The sequence below is a fragment of the Hylobates moloch genome, unplaced genomic scaffold, assembly GCF_009828535.3.
Source record: "Hylobates moloch isolate HMO894 unplaced genomic scaffold, HMol_V3 SCAFFOLD_19, whole genome shotgun sequence".
Lineage (NCBI taxonomy): Eukaryota > Metazoa > Chordata > Mammalia > Primates > Hylobatidae > Hylobates > Hylobates moloch.
In genome coordinates this window covers 21,147,195-21,169,201 of record NW_026652294.1, presented here as the reverse complement: position 1 = coordinate 21,169,201, position 22,007 = coordinate 21,147,195, and the positions used below count along the sequence as shown (strand labels likewise).

Here is a 22,007-nt window from a genome sequence, read left to right as displayed (position 1 = left end):
TGAATGACGTCATAATGACAGTTCTGAATTGCATCTGTCCCAAAGCCAAAGTGACCTATTCGTTAGCAGTGAAGAAAAATGGTCGAACATCCTCAGAAGAAGAGCTCAATTAGAGTTGTGCTCACTGCTAAGTTCTTTGCCTTTGCTCCTTAACACGTGGACCTAGCAATAGCACCCAGTAGCTCGTTAGAAATTCAGGACCAAGTTGGAAGCTGCATTTCAACATGATCCCCAGGCAATTCGTAGGCAGTTTAAATTTTGAGAAGCACCATGGTTAGATCGCCCTAGGGCCATCTAAAAGTGGGTGGGCAGTAGCAGGTGCCAGATATTTGAAATGCGGTAAGGCACAGCAAGTGGTTAGGAAAACCCAACAACTGGTCCAACAGGAACTGGCTTTTCTCTGGAAGCTTCAAGCTCCCAAGTCACAAAGAGTGTTGCAGCCAAACTCGGGGACAATGTGTTTGTTGGCTGCTGGTTGTGTGGCTGGTGAGAGGCGCTGGGTAGACCCTCCTCTGGTGCTGAAATGCTGTCAGGTAGAAACTAGGGCCCGTGGGGACACATGTGGAGGGGCTCCCCCTGGCAGCACCAGAGGCTGAGGGGGGTTGAGCTCTCTTTCCCCCTCCCCTTCATAATGTGGACAGTTTGGTTCTTGTCCTCTTTACCTGGCCGCTAAGAGCCCTCATTCCTTGTGGGTGGTTTGGGTGACTTTCCCGCTTCCTTCTGAACGGGGGCATGCTGCTGAGCAAGGGAAAGACGCTCTGGCATCTCAGTACAAAACACTCTTCAACAGCTTTTGCTAGAACAGAACACCGAGCTCCAGGGGTCCTGAAAGCTCTGCTTATACCGCCTGCCTATGGGGTCAGCTCCTGCAGGCCGATGACCCGTCACCCCTTGGTCTTGTTCTCACTCTCTACCTGAGGGGTATGCAACGCAGACACCAGACACAGCCTGGCCAAACAAGGACACTTTGTTTTATTACTGCTTTCTTGAGAAGTCTTTCAAGGCACAAAATCTCCACCAGAATCGAATCACAGACCTCCATCTAACTAGAGCTGGTCCTCCCACATCATCAGACAACTGGATGAAGTTTGTGGGCTGTTTAAAGCATATGCTTTGTAAATACTGTAAAATCAAACATTACTTATGGCTTTTATTTACTGCAGCATTTCACATTACCTAGCACCAAAATAGCTGAGGAGGTCTTCTCTGCCTTTGTTCTTTCTCTTCTGCTTCTTTGCTCCCTGCCTTCTGCAGCAGCGGTTTCTCTGCTCTGATTCTTTGTCTCCCCACTGCCTGGCCCTCCTCCTGCACCTCCTGCCCACCAACCCCACACCGCTCTCTTCCCTGGCCCCACTCACCCTCTCCCTTTCCTCCCCCTGTGCCTCTCACACTGCCCCTTGATCCTCCTGGATGTCTTAGCTACCTTTCCCTCTCTCTGCTTTCACTTCCAAAAGCTGTAGGTGCTCCTTACTCACGCTCGACTCCCCCCTGCCTCCGCCAGGCTATTTTCTTTTCCCTCTCGATACCCACCACAGAGTTCCTTTTTTCCTCTTTCCTCTAAAGGAAACATGGGGATCAGAGAACTGTAGAATCAGAGTCACAAGGGACACTGCTTGTGCTACACTGGCAGTTACTTCTGAGTCAGAAAATCTTTCTTCTCCGATCACCTTCAATAATGGCTGCCCCCAACCCCGTCCCTCCTTAGAGCAAGAGAGGCTGGGGAAGAGAAAACTTCCAGGCTCCCTCACCAACACTTTCACCCCTCTTTCCTGTCTCAGCACACACACAGACACACAGATGCATGCACACACATGTCCACACATGCAGGAATGTACACATATGCATACACAAGCACATATGTATACACACAGGAGGGCACACACATGTGCGTGTAAGCACACATGTGCACACCCACAGGGGTACACACCCACACCCACAAACTCCAAGTGCCCTTGGTGCAGAAAGGGTTTGCACCCGGCCTCCCCTAAGGTCCTGAGCTTCCTCTCCAGTGTCTCCTTCGCCCCTGGCCAGGCTGACCTGTGCTGCGCACCTCCAGGGTGAGCACTTGGACACATGATTCTAGCTTGAGGGGATGGAGAGGGACACCCATGGTGGGGTTCCTTGCTCCAGGTGCAACTCTTGGGCAGCGGGAGGACAGCAGTGGTCAGACTGAACAGGAAGCTGGTGTCAAAGCCAGCTTCCACCTGGGGTCATGTTTAGTCAATCAATTCACAGTCAGGCTCTTACCAAGTGGGCTTCTTTCCATGCCCCTGGGCAAGGCGTCTTCAAAACAGAAAATCAAGAGGGAAAATGAACAGAGCCCTGAAGACACACCCTTGTAACCATAAAACAATGACTCTAAAATTCAGCATTCTCAGCTAGAGCTTCCTCAAGCACTTTACGGAACCTAGGATGCTATTTGCTTCATAGCTGGGGAAACAGAGATTCCATTGAGTAAGCTGCTTGGGGATTGTGGAAAATTCCTCAATTTCCCAGTACTTGGCTCCTCACATTGGAACATTCATTTGAAAGACCCAAGGAATATTAATTTGAACAGAGATGAATTTCTCAGCTAGGTGTTGACTAGGAGGCCAGCCTCACACAGGCGGGGTCTCTCCAACCCAGTCCTGCCGCCACATCCCCGCTCAGACTCGCTTGGCTGCCCACAGCAGTGGGCTGCACCTTAATTCCTAATGCAGCAGTGCCCACCCCTTGGAGAACAGGAGGAGAGCTGCCCTGCAAGCCCTCCAGGTGAGCGGGGCTTGCAGGTCAGCTAAAACGTCCCCCACCAAGTTCAACCCCACCCTGTCGTTCTGTGTTCAATGCCGAGGTGTGGTCTCTGCTTAGCTGTTCTCCGTGAAAATTCCCAAGACAAGGAGGAAGCAGTGACAGCTGAAGGCCAGGACTCCATTTCATTTCCCTGCCCCCCTCCCAACTCCCCCACTGCCTTCCACACACCCCTGAGGGGGGCAGAAAAGCAAGTGTGAATATTATTCTCCACCTGAGTTCTCTTTTGCATCAACTAATTACCAGCCTGATTGCCAATAAATTACTAGTATAAAAAGTTGTGTGTGTACACAGGCAGACGTAGATAGATGCATGTATATATAGTCATGGAGTCCAGCCTTTTTTCCTTGCCCTCTTTCTTATGGGCAGCTCCAGACAAAAAGCTTCTGTCCCCTGAAGGGTTCATCGGGTCATGGGTGCCACGTAGTTGGCAGGGAAGAGGCCCAGCTTGTTGTGCAGGCGGCCGGTCCACCAGGATGGGTTGGAGCTATCCAGGACCTCCACCACCTCCCCGCTGTGGAACCCCAGCTCGTCATCCTCCAGGGCCTCAAAGTCGTACAGCGCCCGGGCCCACCGCACTCGCTGTTGGGGGAAGCACAGAAGAGGCTCTGCTGAGCTGTGGGCTGGGCAGGCAGGGGAGGGTCTGCTGGCTCCTCCCACCATATTCAAGTCTTTGAGAGCAACATTCCCTGAAGGCTGACCCCTCTCCGGCTTAAAAAAATTTTTTTTGTAGAGATGGGGTCTTACTATGTTGCTCAGGCTGGTTTTGAACCCTTGGCCTCAAGCAATCCTCCCGCCTTGGCCTCCCAAGTAGCTAGAACTACAGGTGTGAGCCACCATGCCCGGCTACCCTGCTGCAATTTAAATCAGATACCTATGCACAGGCCTGAGCAAGAAGTTCCCAGAATGCACCAGCGTCACTCTGGAGACCCAGGACTTTTACCAACAGATGTTATTGTCCCAAGCCCCAATAGACTCCCTGAGAACCACTCTCTCCACATCAATAGGTGGTATTTTTATCTTGAGTGACAAACAGAATGGCAACATGCCCCAAACAACAGCCCTTGGAGTTAGGGCAATCAAGTCACGAGTCAAGATGGATCACAGGCCAGGCACGGTGGCTCACGCCTGTAATCCCAGCACTTTGGGAGGCTGAGGTAGGAGGATTGCTTGAGCCTAGGAGTTCCAGACCAGCCTGGGCAATATAGCGAGAGCTTATCGCTACAAATAATATACCTAGCTACTTGGGAAGTGGAGGCAGGAGGATCGCTTGAGCCCAGGAGTTTGAATCTGCAGTGAGCCATGATTGTGCCACTGCACTCAAGCCTGGGAGACAGAGTGAGACCCTGTCTCAAAAAACAAAAAAAAAGATGCAATGATAAAGGCAATGTTAAAGGACTATGATAAAGATGATAAAGAACTAGAACCGAGAACTATGAGAACAGGGAAGACCTGGCACCAGACTGAGATCAACAGACTGGACAGTGCTGGCACAGCCCCAGGCCTCCCCAGACATTCCATCACCTCTCGTTTGAGCTGTGTGTGCATTTGTGTTTTGTTTTGTTTTGTTTTTTGAGATGGAGTTTTGCTCTTCTTGCCCAGGATGGAGTACAACGGCGCAATCTTGGCTCACTGCAACCTCCGCCTCCTGGGTTCAAGCAATTCTCCTGCCTCAGCCTCCCAAGTAGCTGGGATTACTGGCGTCTGCCACTGTGCCTGGCTAATTTTTGTATTTTTAGTAGACGTGAGGTTTCACCATGTTGGCCAGGCTGGTTTCGAACTTCTGACCTGAGGTGATCCACCTGCCTTGGCCTCCCAAAATGTTGGGATTACAGGTGTGAGCCACTGTGCCCGGCCAGATCTGTGTGGTTTGAGTCTCTCCTGCCTCATCTCCTCCATTGAGCTCTGTCCCAGGGCCCTTCCCCAGGGATCCCAGAGAAGGACAGTTCCCATACCCCTGCCGCCTGGAGCTGCACTGGGTCTGTGTGTCTCCGATGCATGAGGGCCGCATTCATTTCACTGCCCAAGCCGGTGCCACAGTGCCCATCATTTATGTCAAGGCTGCCTCCTCGGCGTTCCTAGAAACGTACAACAGAAGACCGGTCACTCCACTGCCAGGACATCTCCCACCGGTTCCCCCAGTGCCTTGCTCAGATGCCATCCACACAGCCGGTATATTCCAGGAATACTTACTGATAATGACAATAAACCCTCCACGTTGAGGAGGACCTAAGGTCTAAAGGCACCTTAGATGCTGAAGGCAAAGAAGGCAAAGGCGGGTTTTATTTATTCAGTCAAGAAATATTTATCAGGCACCTACCATGTTTCCAGTAGCAGACGCAAGGGAAACATAGCTGGAAAGAGAAGGTCTCTGGCTTCATGGAGCTTCCATTTAGAGGGGGAACCATGCACATTTAAGTGGTAAGTGAGCAGAGAGAAGAAATGTCTGTATCTGCCTGGGAAATCAAGGAAGGCTTCACAGAGGAGGTCATGCTTGAACTCCAGCTTAAAGGAGCGGTAGGGCTGCCCAAGGAGGGGCTCATCAGGCAGAGGGATCAGCATATAAAATGCCACAAAGGCATGAGAGGAAACGCAATGGACCATTCGGGTAACTAAGGTAGTGTGGGGGGTTGCTGGAATGCGTGTTTGCATGGGGAGTTGGCGGGGAGGCAGCAGGGATGAGGCTGGGGAAATAGATTCTGGCAGCTCACAAAGGACTTTGTGTGCCCTGCTAAGGAATTCAGGAACGATGTTATCTGGCTGTATTGTCCATCTCAGTAAGCCGCCTGAAATCCCATCGGGAACAAGGGTGGGGGGATAAATAAGTAATAAACAAGGCTCTGTTGTGGGTATTAAGCCTTTTTTTCTTGTGGATCTCAACAGCCAGATGGGCTAAGGGGCATGAATAGGTTTGGAATTGTGCTGGTAGGAAAATGAAGCAATTGTTTACTGAGTCCTCAGGGGAAGTGTGTGTGTGTGTGAGTGTGTGTGTGTGAGTGTGTGTGTGTTCAGGCAGGAGCCATTTAATTCACAGAGATGTCTCTGCCAAGAGCAGTTTCTCTATTTCTGCCATTTGTGGGGGGGGGGGGGGCATCCAGGGTCTTCATCATGAACTCTCTGAGACCTAAAGAGGCTGGGCCAGGCCTGGAGGACAGGCAGGTTCTCCTTTCCACCGTACTGTGCCCACTGCCTTCTTTCCAGATACCTGGTGGAAATGGTGGTGCTGCAGATACCGCTGCTGTGGGGGCTGCTGCAGCTGCTGGGGCGCTGGGGCATATTGCAGAGGCTGTGGCTGGTGCTGGTGCTGCTGCAGGGGAAGGGTGGGGGGGTGATCCGACAGCTTCCGGTTCATCGAAGGCCGGATTTCTTCTCCCACAGCCCCACTGAGGTGTAGGCCTCCCTGGGACCTCCGGTCCAGGCTGTTGCCCCGGTGACCCTGGGAGAGAGAACAGAGATGCTGCAGATGCATTCTCCTCTCTGATCTTCTGGCCCTTCCCCACCCTTGGGCAGTTGTTCCCAGACCCTGCTCATCTGGCTCCAAGAAATAGCTGGTGGGGTGGGGGCAGCTGAAAGATAATTGATGCTTTAGACCTTCACATTTTCCAAAGTGGCCTCTGCATTCTCAGATCCTCCCAGTTTTAGGAGTGCAGGTCTCTGGTTCACAGACCAACACTTTCTGCCTGGTAGCCATTTAGTCCATTTCTAGGGCGCTTGTTTTTTCTCTGTGTAATCAAGCTGAAATATTCCATTTTACTGATACAATGCCACCCCTTCTTATCACATGTTGCCACACCACTGGACATCCTACCCTCCAGATAAGCTCCACCGTTGACTTTGCATGATTTTGAACTGTCATTTATAGCCTGGTGATAGAGACCCAAACAGCAACATTCTTGCAACACCATGGGAACCAGGCCTGCCGCAGGGCTGGGCGTGGGGGAAGAAGTAAGGCCTTTTTCCCTAATGTTACAACAACCTTACAGATCAGAAATACCGTATTGTTATTTTCATTTAACAAACAATTATGTGGGACCCTGGGGGTAGCATATACCAGGCACTGTTCTAAGTGCTTTACAAATATCAACTCATTTAATCCCGTTTAATGCAATTTTATATTGCTTCTCTGAATGCACACCCTAGTGAGTTAATACCTCTGTCCGTTTCCTGGTTAGAGTGATTCACAAGGTCTTGGCTAGCCTTTGTTTTGCTTTCTGAACTTCTGTGTGCATTTGGTGGTAACTTCTTTTCTCCTTTGGCAGTAACTTCTCAGGCTTAAAAGCAACTAGGGACTCGAAAAAGGAAGATTTTCTTGACTTCCCCAAAGCACACATTGCTTTCAGTCTCAATACCTTTTCAAATAACCTGTCCCTAGGATTTCAGCTATTCTAGTGAATGCTTCTTCCTATGATACCCGTCTCTTATAACTATGTTATTTCCTTTGAAAAACAGTTCATAAATTGGTGTGTGTGTGTGTGTGTGTGTGTGTGAGTGTGTGCATGTGTGAATTTACTTATGGGAGGCAAGTTAACATGTTCTTAGTGCTTAATATGGACCAGACTCTGGTAGTGCTTAGCTGTATTAAGTCATTTAATCCTCACAACAGCCCAGTGAGGGAGGTTTTATTGTTCTCTCCGTTCTGCAGATGAGAAAATTGATACTCAAGGTTTCTTAACTTGGCTAGGTAACACAGGTAGCTAAGCGATTAAAGCAGGATTTCATACCAGGTCTGTCTGACGCATTTCCTTTTAAAGCAATAGTCTGTATTCCAAACAGTTGCAACAGCAATAATTCCAAGTACGGTTTTCTCCTCCCATGTCCTCCCCACCCCTAATCCCATCATAAAACTCCACATGCTGATTTAACTCCTGAACTTTAGGCTGTTCCCTAATGCCCCTGTCTGTAGCACCCCCAACTCCTTCATCCTTGGGCAACTCTTGAGCTAGGTTGAAAACTTTGGTGTAGCAATGTCTATGAATAACAAAAAAACAGCACCTGTGGTAAGAGCTGATGCTTGCTGAGTGCAGTGTGATGAGGAATGACGTGAGGCACGGGATGCATTATCTTCTCCAACCTTCACAGCCATTCTGGGAGGTAGATATTACCATTGTCCCTACTTTATGGATGAGGAAACTGAGGCTCAGAGAACTTTCCAAAGTCACACAACTAGGAAGTGTTAAGTTGAGATCTGACCTCAGAGCTCTGAGCTCTGTCTTTCAGTATACTCAGAGCATCTACCTATCCTATGCATTTTTCCTGATGGTTCATATGAGAACTCGGGCTGCCTAAAATCTCTAGATTGGGGTCGGTCGGACCTGAAGCATACCTGATCTTCTCGGGTTCTGTCTCTAAGGAAGATCTGCTTCTGTCTGGAGATGGAATTTGTCCTGTAGTAGTCCACCAGCTTATTTAGGGATGGAAACTTCTCAGTCCACAGAAAGTAATTACCCTTGTTGTCTCGCATGACCTTGAAGTGTTGAACGTCATCCTCATGCCTGGAGATCAAGGCAAAACGAAATTGTATGTTACACGGTGATAATGTCACCACCTCCAGGCTGCTCGCATCTGGGATGGTGGAGTTCTCTTTGAGCAGGAGATGTAGATATGGATGACTCACTCATCACTGGGCAGGTGGGCCAGCCCAGTCAGGCTTTGGCAGGAACTTTGTAGGATGGACCACTTAGGATACAGGCTATGCTAGATGGGATTTACATCAGCAGAAGGTAATCAGATGAGCTAAAATTTGTTTTGGACACTGGAACTAACCTTTTACAAGAAAAGCATGTTCCAAGTGACTTAACGACTAAGAGATCAAAGACCTTTTCACAATGTTTATTTGCAAGATGTCAACGGGGGTATTTCAAGCTCCTATTATCTTTCTGTTACCAGAAATACTCTGAACCATCTCCTTTAAGCCCATAAGCTAGCACTGGCAGGTAAGAAGCTACTCTCTTTCGTAAGAAATATGTCACATTTTTTCTCTATGTAATAAGGATCTCTTGATCTTGGTTTATGTTTTGCATAAATAAGGTTACAAAGTGTTTTCAGCTTTTGGTGAAATAGCTTTGTATGAAATATGGAGTTTTTGTTTGTTTGTTTTTTGTTTTTTTGAGATGGAGTCTCACTCTGTCGCCCAGGCTGGAGTGCAATGGTGCGATCTCTGCTCACTGCACCCTCTGCCTCCCAGGTTCAAATGATTCTCCTGTCTCAGCCTCCTGAGGAGCTGGGATTACAGGCACCCACCACCACGTCTTTAGTAAAGATGGGGTTTCACCATGTTGGTCAGGCTGGTCTTGAAGTCCAGACCTCTGGTGATCCACCCACCTTGGCCTCCCAAAGTGCTGGGATTACAGGCGTGAGGCACTGCACCCGGTGAAATGATAGAGTTTTAATTGGCAAGGATCTTGGAGATTGTTTAGCTTTACTTCTCCATTTTACAGATGAGGACACTGAGGCTCAGAGAGGTGCAGGGGCTTGGTCAAGGTCACTGCTGAGTGAGGGCTGAGGCCAGAACCCTGAGTCTCTGACTCCAGTCTAGTGAGCTTGGCCTGTCACGCCACGTAAACATGATAACTTCTTCTTTTTTTTTTTCCTTTCAAACGAGTTGGTTTAATTTCAGGTGATACAAAGTTTAGGGTAGAACAAGGACCAAAGAGCAGATTCTGGCAAGATTCTGAGCTGGTTTTACTTTAAACTCACAGTTACGGTAGGAATGACTTAGTGAAAACAACTAAAGAGATGACGAGCCACTGTAAGATTTTTTTTTTTTACAAAAGTTTATTCTTAAATGTACAACAGCTCCAAGACAACACTTAATTCCAGCTATAGGTGGCAAAAGATGTTATGGGAGGGAATAGAGAGGTTTAAATACAGATGAAATAAAGGGTCACCATCTCCTCAGGCACAAGGAACAGCTTACTTTTTGCCAGATTTCTTAATTCCACCTGTGGCCAAGGGCCCCTTCCCCACGGCCTTCGCTTTTAGCTCCTCGAGTTTCTTCTGCTCCTCTTTTTGTTTCTGCTTGAAAGCCTTTTCCTCCTCGTCCATCTCCTTGGCCTGCTTCTTGGGCTGTTTCAGTGGCTTCTTGTTGCCACCTTCGCGGCCAGACATGGCACCTGCCGCCCCTTCCCCAGACCCTGCCACTGGACAATAACTTCTTTTAGATCAGTACCTTTTGTTGCCAGTCTGGACTCACAAGTGATGGTACACATTCGAACCAGGGCTAGAGAAAATGGATTTTACCCATCTAGGAAGGGTAGGCTTAGCCTTTACCATTAGATCCAGTTTTACTTCATTGCCAAGTCATTCTCTTTTGGATGTAAAGTTTATTTTTCAAACAGACATACATTTATATCTAAAAATAAACTGGCACTAATGATGCCAATTGCCTGATGTAAAAGAAAGGTCAAGAATTTTAAAGGGTCTCGGAGAGTAAAGATACCTCTGAGAGTAAGTGGAGGTTTCTTAGGGATGGATTTAGGGATCTGTGTTAAGAAGGAGATGGAAATTCTGACCCTCAATCGCATCTTATGTGCTGGGATTTGCTCACAGCTGGGTGAAGCCAAAGGTTGTACAAGTGGCCTCTTGCTTGACTGATTTGGGGTGGTAATCAACATATTGCAATCACTGCATGGTCTTCCCCTTGGTTTTGGCCACCAATAGATACTTTCTTCATTCTAAGACAACATAGATCAACTCAAAGTCATTATCCTTCACATCCGGGTGAGGAAGAGAAAATATTCTTGTGATATTATAATTTTTCATCCACCACTTCAAAGAACTCAGAGTGTGAAACATTGACCCTTTTACTCTCATAAGCTGTAAGTATGGATGTGAGGGTTGCAGCTAGTCATCTGGGTCTACAAGGAGAGGATGGCCTGACCATTGTCTCAAGCCTGAAGAGGAACAAAAGAAAGGATGCGACTCAGGGTGCTGGACTCCAAAATCTGGTGTTTTCGGCCCTTAACAAATGCTGAGTGATAGAACTACAATTAGCTCTTAATTATCTGTGCCCATGACAGATGTAAAAATAATTAACAATGATTTTGCTTTGGAAAATATTATATTACATTTCTGCAGAAGACGTGATAATGATTACGGTAATTGTCACCATAACTAGAAGCTTCATCGCCTCAATATCAGGGGAAGACTTTGGTAGAAGTCAAGGCTGTTTTGTAGAACTCACTTTAATAAAGGAAATATAAACCATAGTTCTGGGTCCGGGCACAGTGGGTCACGCCTGTAATCCTAGCACTTTGGGAGGCTGAGGCGGGCGGATCACATGAGGCCAGGAGTTCAAGACCAGCCTGGCCAACATGACGAAACCCTGTCTCTACTGAAAAAAACCACACACACACAAATTAGCCAGGTGTAGTGGTGCGAACCTATGGTCCCAGCTACTAGGGAGGCCAAGGCACGAGAATCGCTTTGAACCTGGGAGGCGGAGGTTGCAGGGAGCCGAGATTACGCCACTGCACTCCAGCCTGGGCGACAGAGCGAGAGTCTGTCTCAAAAAACCAACAAAACCACAAAAACCACAGTTTCTAGCTGAAAAAGCCAGAGTCATCTTCATGCAAACCAAAGGCCCAAGAGATACCCTCAGTCTAACAAATTACTTGGTCAAGTTTATGATGGGGTAGAGAGGGGAGGCTTAAGGAATAGATTTGACCTGTAATATATATACACACATGTTAAATATAATATATGTATAACTGTTTTTTCTAATAATATATGTATATAATATATATAAATAATTTTTTTCTCTTGAGACGGGGTCTTGCTCTGTCACCCAGGCTAGAGTGCAGTGGCGCGATCGATCTTGGCTCACTGCAGCCTCAACCGCCCAGGCTCCAACAGTCCTTTCAACCTCAGCCTCCCAAGTAGTTGGGACCACAGGCATGAGCCACTGCACTGGGTTAATTTTTTATTTTTAGTAAAGATGAGGTCTCGCTATGTTGCCCTGGCTGGTCTCCAACTCCTTGGCTCAAGCAATCCTCCCACCTCAGCCTCCCAAAGTGCTGGGATTACAGGCATGAGCCACCGCGCCCGACCCTGACTTGTAATATATGTTAATGGAGCGAAATTTCATTAATTAAGACCTAACAAGATTAGAATTTGTGATACATCAATATTGGCCTGAACTAAAGTTAACCATTCTCCAAGCTATGAAAATAAAGTTTTTATTGAGGATAATTAAGAGTTTAAGCAAGATTGCAAGGGCAATGCTAAAGAGACCACTTTAAAGGTATGTATGCATACAAATTATTGACCTGTTATTTTAAGTCCTTCCTACCTATCCTTTCAAATGTCCATTCTTTCTAAATAGCAAAGTGGCCACAGTTTATTACTTGAGGTTGGATTTCTGTCCTTAAAACAAAGCTTTATGCCTTTCAAAATATATTGAATAAACCAGATCGGTATTTCCTGTCAATAACTTGACAGTAAGGTTTTACTGTACTTCTCCTGATCTGCTAACAGCATTACATTCTTGCAGTTTCACATGTGGTCAAGTGTGATACGTGACTTGCGATCCCCAACATGCTGACCACACACAGTGTGTTCTGAACTGGGCTTCTGAGTTTGGGGCTGAATAATGTCTACACGTGGACTGAGTCACTTCCTACGGGGTGCTGCACCTTGGTGAGATTTCGCTGTTACAGTCCTCCCCCACTCCTGGCCCTCTGTTCTGTTGTTTTCGGTCTTGCTGTACTGTACTGTGTTGAAGCAGCCTTTCTTTTTGTTCAGCTGCCTACAACTATACATGTATTTGTTGGGGCTCAGAAAACGACACCCCCTGGCATGCTGAGTGCTTCGAACCAAAGGAGATTGGAAGGTTTCAGAAGCAGCCTTGGAAGCAAAGTCTTCCTTTGGCCTTCTCCTGCCCTCCTGTTTCCCGCTCCTCTTTCTCCCCCTGAGTGAGTCATAGAAATTAGAATTCCTCTTCCCCACAGCGGGTCAGAGAGACTAGAAGGGTCACTACGAGGGAGGCCAAGGCAGGAGGATTACTCGAGGCCAGGAGTTGGAGATCAGCCCAGGCAACACAGTAAGACCCAGTCTCTACAAAGAAATAAGTTAAAAAAAATATTAGCCAGGTGTGGTGGTGTGCACCTGTATCCCCAGCTACTTGAGAGGCTGAGGTGGGAAGATGGCTTGACTGTGGGACACAGAGGCTGTGGTGAGTGATGATTGCATCACTGCACTCCAGCCTGGGCGACAGATCAAGACCCTGTCTCCAAAAAAAAAAAAAGAGAAGACTTGGGACAGGCCTTGTTCAGTTTCCCACCGCAGTCTGTTACCTTAGATCAAACCCCCTTTGTCCAATCCCATTTCTACAGGGCTGTCTGTCCTTTGTCGAACCTAAGCATAAAAACAAACGGCTTTCCCTGGGTCTTGGGTCTTCATTTCTGAGGGCTTCTGTGTCACACGAGTCTTTGATTAAATAAATGTGTCCACTCTCCTCTTGTTAACCTGTCTTGTAGGAGTGTCAGCTGTGACTCCTCTGATGGGCGAAGAAAGGTGCCACAACGTTTCCGCCCCTGTATATCCTACAGCAATGACTTGAGATTTCTATTTTTCCCTGACTCTTCTTCAGATATGCATCAATCATAAAAGAAAAGGTTAAGATTTAAACCCCCAGATGGATCTGGACAAGTGGGAGTTCTCCTCCTCCTACCCCTCCTTCCTTCCACAAATACTCACTGAGTGTCTCTATTTTATGCAAGACACTGTTAAAGGCATAAAGATGAAGGAGAGGAAAATCCTGCCCTTCCAGAAGCACCTGGGCTAGAAGGGGAGGCAGATGGGCACAGAAATAATTTTGAACACACACCAGTGTTCTAAAGAGTGGTGTGTGCATGTTTTGGGAAGGCGCTGGGAGCAGCAGGTTGTGAAGCTGCTGCCATGCTTGGCCCCTAGGCCACCATGCTTCTGACCACTGGGTCATATTCCAGAGGTCCCTTCATGGCTTCAGCATTCTGTGAGGTTAACAGGCCGAGAAGGGCCAAGACAGTGTCAGGAATGGTCAGTACCTGACAGAGATGGAGAAGTCCCCTGGGGAGCTCTGGCTGGCCCGGATGATGAAGAAACCAACCTCCTTGCCCATGAGTAAGTTCTCTGCCTGGTGTCGAGAGAGGCCTTCGTGAAACCATCTGTGGGGCGAGATCAAACAAGAGGATCAGGATGAGACACAGGAGTGACAGGAGGGAGACGTGGAGAAGAGGTGACCCAGAGGGAAAGAGGCCGGGGACTCTGTACAGTAGGGAGCAGAGAGAGACCAAAAGGGGCCAGGTGCTGTTTGAAATCAAACCAATGCTCCAGGCAGCTTTCAGGAAAGGCGAGGGAGCATTCCCCTTGATTCACCCTCTTTGTTCCTTCTCTCCAGGAGAAGTCTCTCTCCAGCCTGGGAAACGAATCATGGAAATGTGTCACTGCACCAAAATGGGGCAGTGTGGGAGTGACTCACTGCAGGAAGCAGCCGCCTGCCGGCAGCTGCGGAAGAGATAGACCAGAGCTGTGGGGACAGAGGATGCACCGGAGAGGGAAAGGAAGGCTTCAGGCACTGGAGCCAACCAGGTGCAGCTGGCTGAGCAGGGCCTGGGGCGCTCATGCCTGCACTGAGGCCTCAGTGGCCTAGAGGTTCCTCCCTGGGCATTAAAGGAAAGTTATAGCCCAGGGCATCACATTACCTCGGCTGACATGGAGCACAAGGGGGCTTTGCTCAGTGTGCCCAGCAGAGGCTGCAGTGTTACTAGGGAGTCCAGTGTACACGCTTGGAAATGAGCGAGGCTGGCAGGCGCCAGAGAGTGGCGTCTATATAACCGCATCCTGGGCCTGCCCAAAAAAATCCAGGCTGGGACATAATCTTTACTGTGGAAAAGAAGAAACAGGAGAAATTGCTCTTTCAGCAGAACGGTCAGGGTGGCAGCCCCTGGAGGTACAGCTGCACACAGCGTGGCATGTATGAAATAGGTCAAACACTTACACAGGGCCAGGCAAGCTGTGGCTGCAGCCTCAAGGCAGGAGGCCAGAGACCTCTCTCCACTACAGACAAGCAAAATGAGTGTCTGCAATCACTCAGCGGCCAAAGGCGGGACTGTGTCACATTGCTTCAAGGTGGCTGCTCTAATTGCTGTCACCAGAAGGATCATACGCATGTTCCTTTAAGATAAAAGCCCGTCAGGCCTTGGCTTTGGATTCCTTTGTGAGCAATTCTCTGTGCTTTCTAGAATTTGGGAACCTGAGACATGGGTAGCAGGAAGGATGTACTTATTGGAGACTGAGTCCCCCACTGGGACTGAGGGGGAAGGTTGGCTGTGCTCTGAGGGGGCTGAAAGCAGCAGTTTCTGGTGGGCTGGAGATTCTCTCTGAGTATTTGCCACACAATTCTACAGGGCTAAACAAGAGGCCACCACACACACCACTGCCATGTGTGGGAAATGTAATGGGGATGGGAAAAGGAATGGAGTGTGCAGCACAGCAGCCATATCGCAAAGGAAACATTTTAGAAGTGAAGGGGATTTAGGAAATACACATTTGTCCTCTGACTGCAATCTGATGGGGGCTTCTTTCAAGATTTGTAAAAATCACCACACATTGCATATTAGACATGAGTGGTCACGGTTTCAATAATACATATTCATTCATTCATTCATTCATTCATTCATTCATTCATTCATTCAACAGCTTTACTGAACATCTAGTACTGTGCTGGGCCCCCTCCTGGGCACTGGGGACACGGCAGTGGGCAGAACAGACATGCACCCCTGCCCTCAGGGAGCTTACGTTCTAGTCAAGGGGGACACACACAAAAGAACAAAATAATTAAGATCTGTAGTGTGCCAGATGATGGTAAGTGCTGTGGAGAACATGAAAACTGAGAGGAGAGATGGGGCGCTGGGGGTGGGAGATTAATGTAAGGTATGGTGATGAGAAAGACCTCACTGAAAAGGAGACATTCTAAACCTGTAGGGGACTGGGGAGTGGGAGGAACCAACACAAGAGACTGAGGAGGAGAAGCCAGGGCAGTGGGAGGACAACCAGAGGAAGGACATTCTGGAGCCAAAATGAAAAAGGTGTTCCAGTGGGAGGGGGATCCCCAGGGCAGGTCATGCTGAGATGACCCCTGGGAGCTGCAGCCCATGGGGAGCCTGGCGGGAAGGGTCGGGAGATGAGGAGTTGGAAGTAGCAAATACACACACTCCTTTTGAAGAGATGGAGTGGCAAGTGGAAGGGGATTTGGGATTAAGAGTTTTCTTGATTTATTGATTGATTGATTGATTGATTTAAATTTTTTTTTTTCTTTGAAACAGAGTCTCTCTCTGTTGCCCAGGCTGGAGTGCAGTGATGTAATCACGGCCCACCACAGCCTTGAACTCCCAGGCTCAAGCGATCCTCCTACCTCAGCCTCCCAAGCAGCTGGGACTATAGGCACACGCCACCACGCCCAGCTAATTTTTAAAAACTTTTTGTAGTGATGGGTCTCGCTATGTTGCCCAGGCTGGTCTCAAACTCCTAGCCACAAGTGATCCTCCTCCCTCAGCCTCTCAAAGGACTGGGATTACAGGCATCAGCCACCACAAAACCCACCTGGCCTCTGGGTTTGGTTTTGTTTGTTTGTGTTTTGGTAAGTTGGGAGAAATTGCAGCGTGTGTGTTTGCTGACAGGAATGATCCAGCAGAGAGGGAAAGGAGGTTGACGTGGGAGAGAGAGAGGAGAGTTTCTCCTAGAAGCAGTGACAGTTCCTTCCAGCCAGCTGCCGGAAAGGCCAACTGTTTGGGCACACTTGCAGGAGGCAGGTGGATGTGGTGGGGGAGGGGGATCTGGGAGCTTCACTTCTGGTGGCTTTCATTGTTCCAGAGAACCTGGAATCAAGGTCATGGGCTAAGAGTGATGCAGGGAGGGGCTGGAGGTTTGAAGAGCAGGTGGGGTATGCAGAGGTCACCTAGCAGATTCCTGGGCAGCATCAAGGGTTCTGTCAAGGTCAGTGGTCATTCTCTTGGTTTGGTGGTCAGTTCAGGTTTACCATGACTGGTGCTCTTGCACCTTGCTGGAGTCACCGATACTACTGTGGTTTTCTAACAAACTTTTGCTCTTTGAGCTAGACCCTGGTTCTGAGGCAAGATTAGATTTCTATCTAACCCTTGTGGTCAATTCTTAAGACAAACGAAGCCCAATCTCAATTTTTCATTTCCTCTTTAGGAAGAGAATTTCCCCTTCCCCCCGCTGACTTCTCTCATTGGGGTCAGCATACTTTACCGAAGGCAGGGAATGTCTGTCCACCCACCGAGTGAAGGCTGAGAGCCTGGTGAGGACGGTTAGGATTAGGAGGTCACAGAGAAGCACTTAGGAGAGCAGCTCTTGAAGTGGCGTGGCCAATAGTGCCCCCTTTGGAATTCTGGGGAACGCTGTGATTGAAATCACTATAGATAATTTGAGTTTACAAACTCATTTTATAAAAACTTAAAATAGGCCAGGTGCGGTGGCTCACACTTGTAATCCCAGCACTTTGGGAGGCCGAGGAGGGTGGATCACCTGAGGTCAAGAGTTTGAGACCAGCCTGTCCATCATGGTGAAACCCCGTCTCTACTAAAAATACAAAAGTTAGCTGGGTGTGGTTTCATGCACCTGTAATCCCAGCTACTAGGGAGGCTGAGGCAGGAGAATTGCAATGAGCCAAGATCATGCCACTGCACTCCAGCCTGGGCAACAGAGCAAGACTCCATCTCAAAACAAATAAACAAATAAAAAAAAAAAAACAAAAAAACCCCAAAACTTAAAATAGGCTGGGCATGGTGGCTTACGCCTGTAATTCCAGCACTTTGGGAGGATGAGGAGGCAGATCACTTGAGGTCAGGAGTTTGGGACCGGCCTGGCCAACATGGCGAAACCCTGTCTCTACTAAAAATACAAAAACTAGCCTGGCGTGGTGGCATGTGCCTGTAATCCCAGCTACTTGGGAGGCTGAGGTGAGAGGACGGCTTGAGCCCAGGAGTTTTAGGCTGCAGTGAGTGGTGATGGAGTCACCACACTCCAGCCTGGGTGACACAGTGAGACCCCGACTCCCCCCCGCAAAAAAAAAAGTTAAGAACAACTTAAAATAGCAGTACATGCACATGGTGTAAACATCAAAAGGGAATGAAATGAAATGCAAAGTCTCCCTCCTGCCCTGGCCTTCAGCTGCATGCTCTGGAGGCTCTCCGGAAAGAGCTCCAGAGGCAGCCATTTTTGACAATGTTTTGGATTCCCATGGGTAACTGTAGTGATTGCTGGAAAAGTAAGAGGAGTGTGTGTGGGTAGGCCCATCTCAGCAGGCTGCAGATACTTACTCGGGAAACTGGATGTCTATGAAATTCTTGGGCACATATCCTTCCTGGCTCCCAAGCTCCGCCTTAAACCACTCCTCTTGGTTACTCAAAATCTACATGGAAGAAAAGGAAAGACAAAGATATTGGAGGGAGGACACCAAAAAACAAGAGAAAGGGGCTGCAAGGCAAAGAAGGCCCCTTTGGACTTAGAGGAAAATATGTTAATAAGTTGAAAGAACTCACCAGCTGTTCTAGGATTTACCCCAGGCCTGTGGAGGAGCCGTGGGTTTACCTTTGGAGTCGGCTTCTCCTGACCCCAAGTTATTTCCGTCCACTTGTGCTGTACATTTATGTCACCCCACTGTGGCTTGGCCTCCCAAACTCAGCACTCAGGGACTTCCCTGAATCCCTTTTTCTATTGGAAATTCATTTGTCCCAGGTAGCACCTTAAGTTCCTCATCTCAGCAGTTGGTGGGAAGGCAAGAACGGCTACTCCATGGTGTTTTTTTTTTCTTTTCCAGGTAACCAGGAAACTTTTCTTTTTTTTTCTTTTCTTTTTTGTTGTTTTTTGTTTTTTTGAGATGGAGTCTTGCTCTGTCGCCAGGCTGGAGTGCAGTGGTGGGATCTCGGCTCACTGCAACCTCCATCTCCCGGGTTCAAGCAATTCCCCTGCCTCAGCCTCCTGAGTAGCTGGGATTACAGGCATGCGCCACACCTGGCTAATTTTTCGTATTTTTAGGAGAGATGGGGTTTTACCATGTTGGCGGGGATTGTCTTGATCCTCTGACCTAGTGATCCACCTGCCTTGGTCTCCCAAAGTACTGGGATTATAGGCATGGGCCACCAGGCCCAGGAAACTTTTCAAAAATTTAATTTGTTGTTGTTTTTTAAACAGGCAGATTAAAACTTAAACATCCCAGTCGGGTCAGCTTTGGAAACAGTAACTCTTTGTGTTCACATGCTGTGTATTTCACAGATATTTGGCTGGAACCCAAGATACTTGGGATGCCTTTTCTAAACTTGCTTTTAGAGCCAGATCCCAAGCAAAACCAAAAGTTCTGTCTTGTTACTCTGTGGCCTGACTTTGACTGTGACCCCCAAATGTTATTGTCTACCTCGGTTACTCAAATTACTCACCAGACTTGACTGTATGTGGCTTCTGGTTTCTTAAAAAATGAGATTCACCATTAAAAGACAAATATTTGGCACCGCCACTGAAAATGTTTTGAAAGTCTGAGGCCAGGTGTGGTGGCTCACGCCTGTAATCCCAGCACTTTGAGAGGCCGAGGCGCATAGATCACTTGAGGCCAGGAGTTCGAGACCAGCCTGTCCATCATGGTGAAATGCCGTCTCTACTAAAAATACAAAAAGTAGCCGGGCCTGGTGGCACATGCCTGTAATCCCAGCTACTTGGGAGGCTGAGGTAGGAGAATTGCTTGAACCCAGGAGGCGAGGTTGCAGTGAACCGTGATGTTGCCACTGCACTCCAGCCTGGGCAACAGAGCAAGACTCTCTCACAAAAAAATTTTTTTTAAGTCTATGATATAGACTAGAACAATAATTCTAAATAAGGGTAGCAGAGCAAAGGATGGAAAGAACTCTGATAATGTCACTGAACCACTGAATTAGATGATACCCAGGAGCCTTCGACTTCTGGACTTTGAGAAATTACAAGTCTTTGTTATTGTTTAGGCCATTTTTAGTTTATGTTTCTTGCTCCTGAAAATATCTTAACTGATAGAAGTGTGATGATAAAGAAGAAAGCAGAAATAGACAGAAAAGGCATCCATATGTAGAGAAGAGACCACTTGCCTTGGCAATGAAAGGAGCTACTGAGGCCAAGTCAGATGGCAATGGACTTCCTCCTTCAGCTCTGAGGAGGTGTGGTGCGTTCTGGGAATGAAATGCCTCCGGGTGGCTGGAATGTAGACTGTGAATATCTTGAAATGTAGGGGGAGCCCTTAAAGGATTTTGAGCAGGGAAATAACAGTGAGAATTAGAGTTCAGAAAGAGCTCTGGGCTGGGTGCGATGGCTCATGCCTGTAACCCCAGCACTTTGGGAGGCCCAAGCAGACGATCGCTTGAGCCCAGGAGTCTGAGACCAGCCTGGGCAACAAAGCGAGACCTTGTCTCTATGAAAATAAAAATAAAACTTAGCAAGGCATGGTGGAAGTGCACCTGTAGTCCCAGCTACTCAGGAGGCTGAAGCGGGAGGAGGGTGTGAGCCCAGGAGTTAAAGGCTGTAGCGAGCTCTGATTGTACCACTGTACTACAGCCTGGACAACAGAGAGAGACTCTGTCTCTAAGTAAGAGAGAGAGACTCTGTCTCTAATTAAGAGAGAGCGAGAGAGCTCTGTATCAGAGATCAGAATGTGAAGATAGATTGCAAGGCTAAAGTCGGCAGAAAAACTGTAGGAAGAAGAGCACAGCCCTCCAGGCAAAAGATGATAGGGCCTGGGCTAAGAAGAGGTGAGGATGTATTTTAGAGAAATTCAGGAAGCAAACAGGCAGGATTTCTTGACCAATCTTGGAAGCTAAGGCAGAAGAGGACTCTGGGATGCCACTGGATTTCTGGCTTGGGAGACTGAGTAGGTGGTGATGGCTTTACAGAAATAGAAGATACATGAGAGGAGGCAGGGCTGAGAAAGGGCTCATGGGCCTCAGATTGCATGCGGGTGATTGTGAGTTGAATTCTTCAACTAAGAAGAAAAGCTCAGGGAGCAGCTGGATATGTCAGTCTGGACCCAGGAGAGAGGCTGAGGTTGGGGCTTGGGGTTTCAGAGTCATCAGAAAGTGGGTGGAGTTGAAGTCACAGGGCCCTTGAGCTTCTTTCTTCCAGAAAAGAAGATGGGAAGATAATGGAAAGAACTAAGTGCTTGAGTGGAGATGATGAGCTATTTCCAACATTACTCCAAGGTGGAAGGAAGGGGACAGTGTTGTGAGTTGGGAATGAGAAGACCTGGTTTCTAGCTTGGCTCCATCCCTAGATATGTGATCTTGGCCAAGTCAATCAGCCATTTGAAAAATGGAGATAATAATAGCCACCTAGCACCTTACAGAGCTGATGTGAGGATCAAATGAGCCCTGGTACCTGAAAGTCCTTCAGAAAGTGTAGACTCTTTTCAAAAAATACAATTCCATCAAATGTGGTATTCTTATGAGGGAGGCCTCCAGCTCTGAATAGGACATGGAAGGGTTTACACGTTCTTTAAAGCATTATGTGTGTATGTTTTGAATTTAGTCATTTATTCTGAAGAAATAAAAGTGTGTCCCATATTTGAGTTCGAGATTGCTGAGAACAGAAAACTTTATAGTTTCTAACATCAAATGCGACTGCTGGTGTCACTAAGGACATGTGGGTATGTGTGTGCTGAGGGGGCAAGGGAGGAAGCAGAAAATCTAGGTCAAAAGAACTAGGAAACCCAGCAGCAGTGCCTCGTAGCCACGTAAAAACACAAGAGCACTGCACTCCATCCATCGCTCCTGAACTCATGGCATTGGAATTCCTTTCTCCCGTCACATAGGAACGCGGTGTTTGGCCAGGGTAGCAAATGTTACACAGAAAGGGGTAAAAGAGGCCATTTGGAAACTAGCTTGTCACCGTAAGAATCACACATGGAGGCCAGGTGCCGTGGCTCACGCCTGTAATCCCAGCACTTTGGGAGGCTGAGGCGGGTGGATCACCTGAGGTCAGGAGTTTGAGACCAGCCTGGCCAACATGGTGAAACCTGATCTCTACCAAAAAGACAAAAATTAGCCAGACATGGTGGTGCATGCCTGTAATCTCAGCTACTTGGGAGGCTGAGCTACGAGAATTGCTTGAACCCAGGAGGTGGAGGTTGCAGTGAGCCGAGATTGCGCCATTGCACTCCAGCCTGGGCAACAGAGCGAGACTCTGTCTCAAAAAAGAAAAGGACCACA

The 22,007-nt window shown here is 48.0% G+C and overlaps 2 protein-coding genes across 6 annotated transcripts in view; both read right to left on the bottom strand.

Annotated features, from left to right (window-relative positions):
* Window positions 1-569: 569 nt before the first annotated feature.
* Window positions 570-22,007, bottom strand: part of GRAP2 (GRB2 related adaptor protein 2) — a 79,584-nt gene continuing 58,146 nt past the window's right edge. For 3 of the 5 annotated variants that reach the window (XM_058431924.1, XM_058431925.1, XM_032138735.2), the window contains 6 exons: window positions 18,108-18,199; window positions 13,812-13,931; window positions 8,111-8,279; window positions 5,993-6,223; window positions 4,743-4,865; window positions 2,646-3,369 (listed from right to left, as the gene is read on the bottom strand). In XM_058431924.1, coding sequence (XP_058287907.1) covers window positions 3,190-3,369; window positions 4,743-4,865; window positions 5,993-6,223; window positions 8,111-8,279; window positions 13,812-13,931; window positions 18,108-18,199 — 915 coding nt within the window. In that variant the 3' untranslated portion in view covers window positions 2,646-3,189. Of the gene's footprint in view, window positions 3,370-4,742; window positions 4,866-5,992; window positions 6,224-8,110; window positions 8,280-13,811; window positions 13,932-18,107; window positions 18,200-22,007 lie in introns of those variants that run through there. The other 2 variants (XM_058431923.1, XM_032138739.2) reach the window with 2 other exon arrangements.
* On the bottom strand, window positions 9,375-9,973 carry TMA7B (translation machinery associated 7 homolog B). The gene has a single exon (XM_032753897.2). The coding sequence runs from the start codon at window positions 9,892-9,894 to the stop codon at window positions 9,700-9,702; it is 195 nt and encodes a 64-aa protein (XP_032609788.1). The 5' UTR covers window positions 9,895-9,973; the 3' UTR covers window positions 9,375-9,699.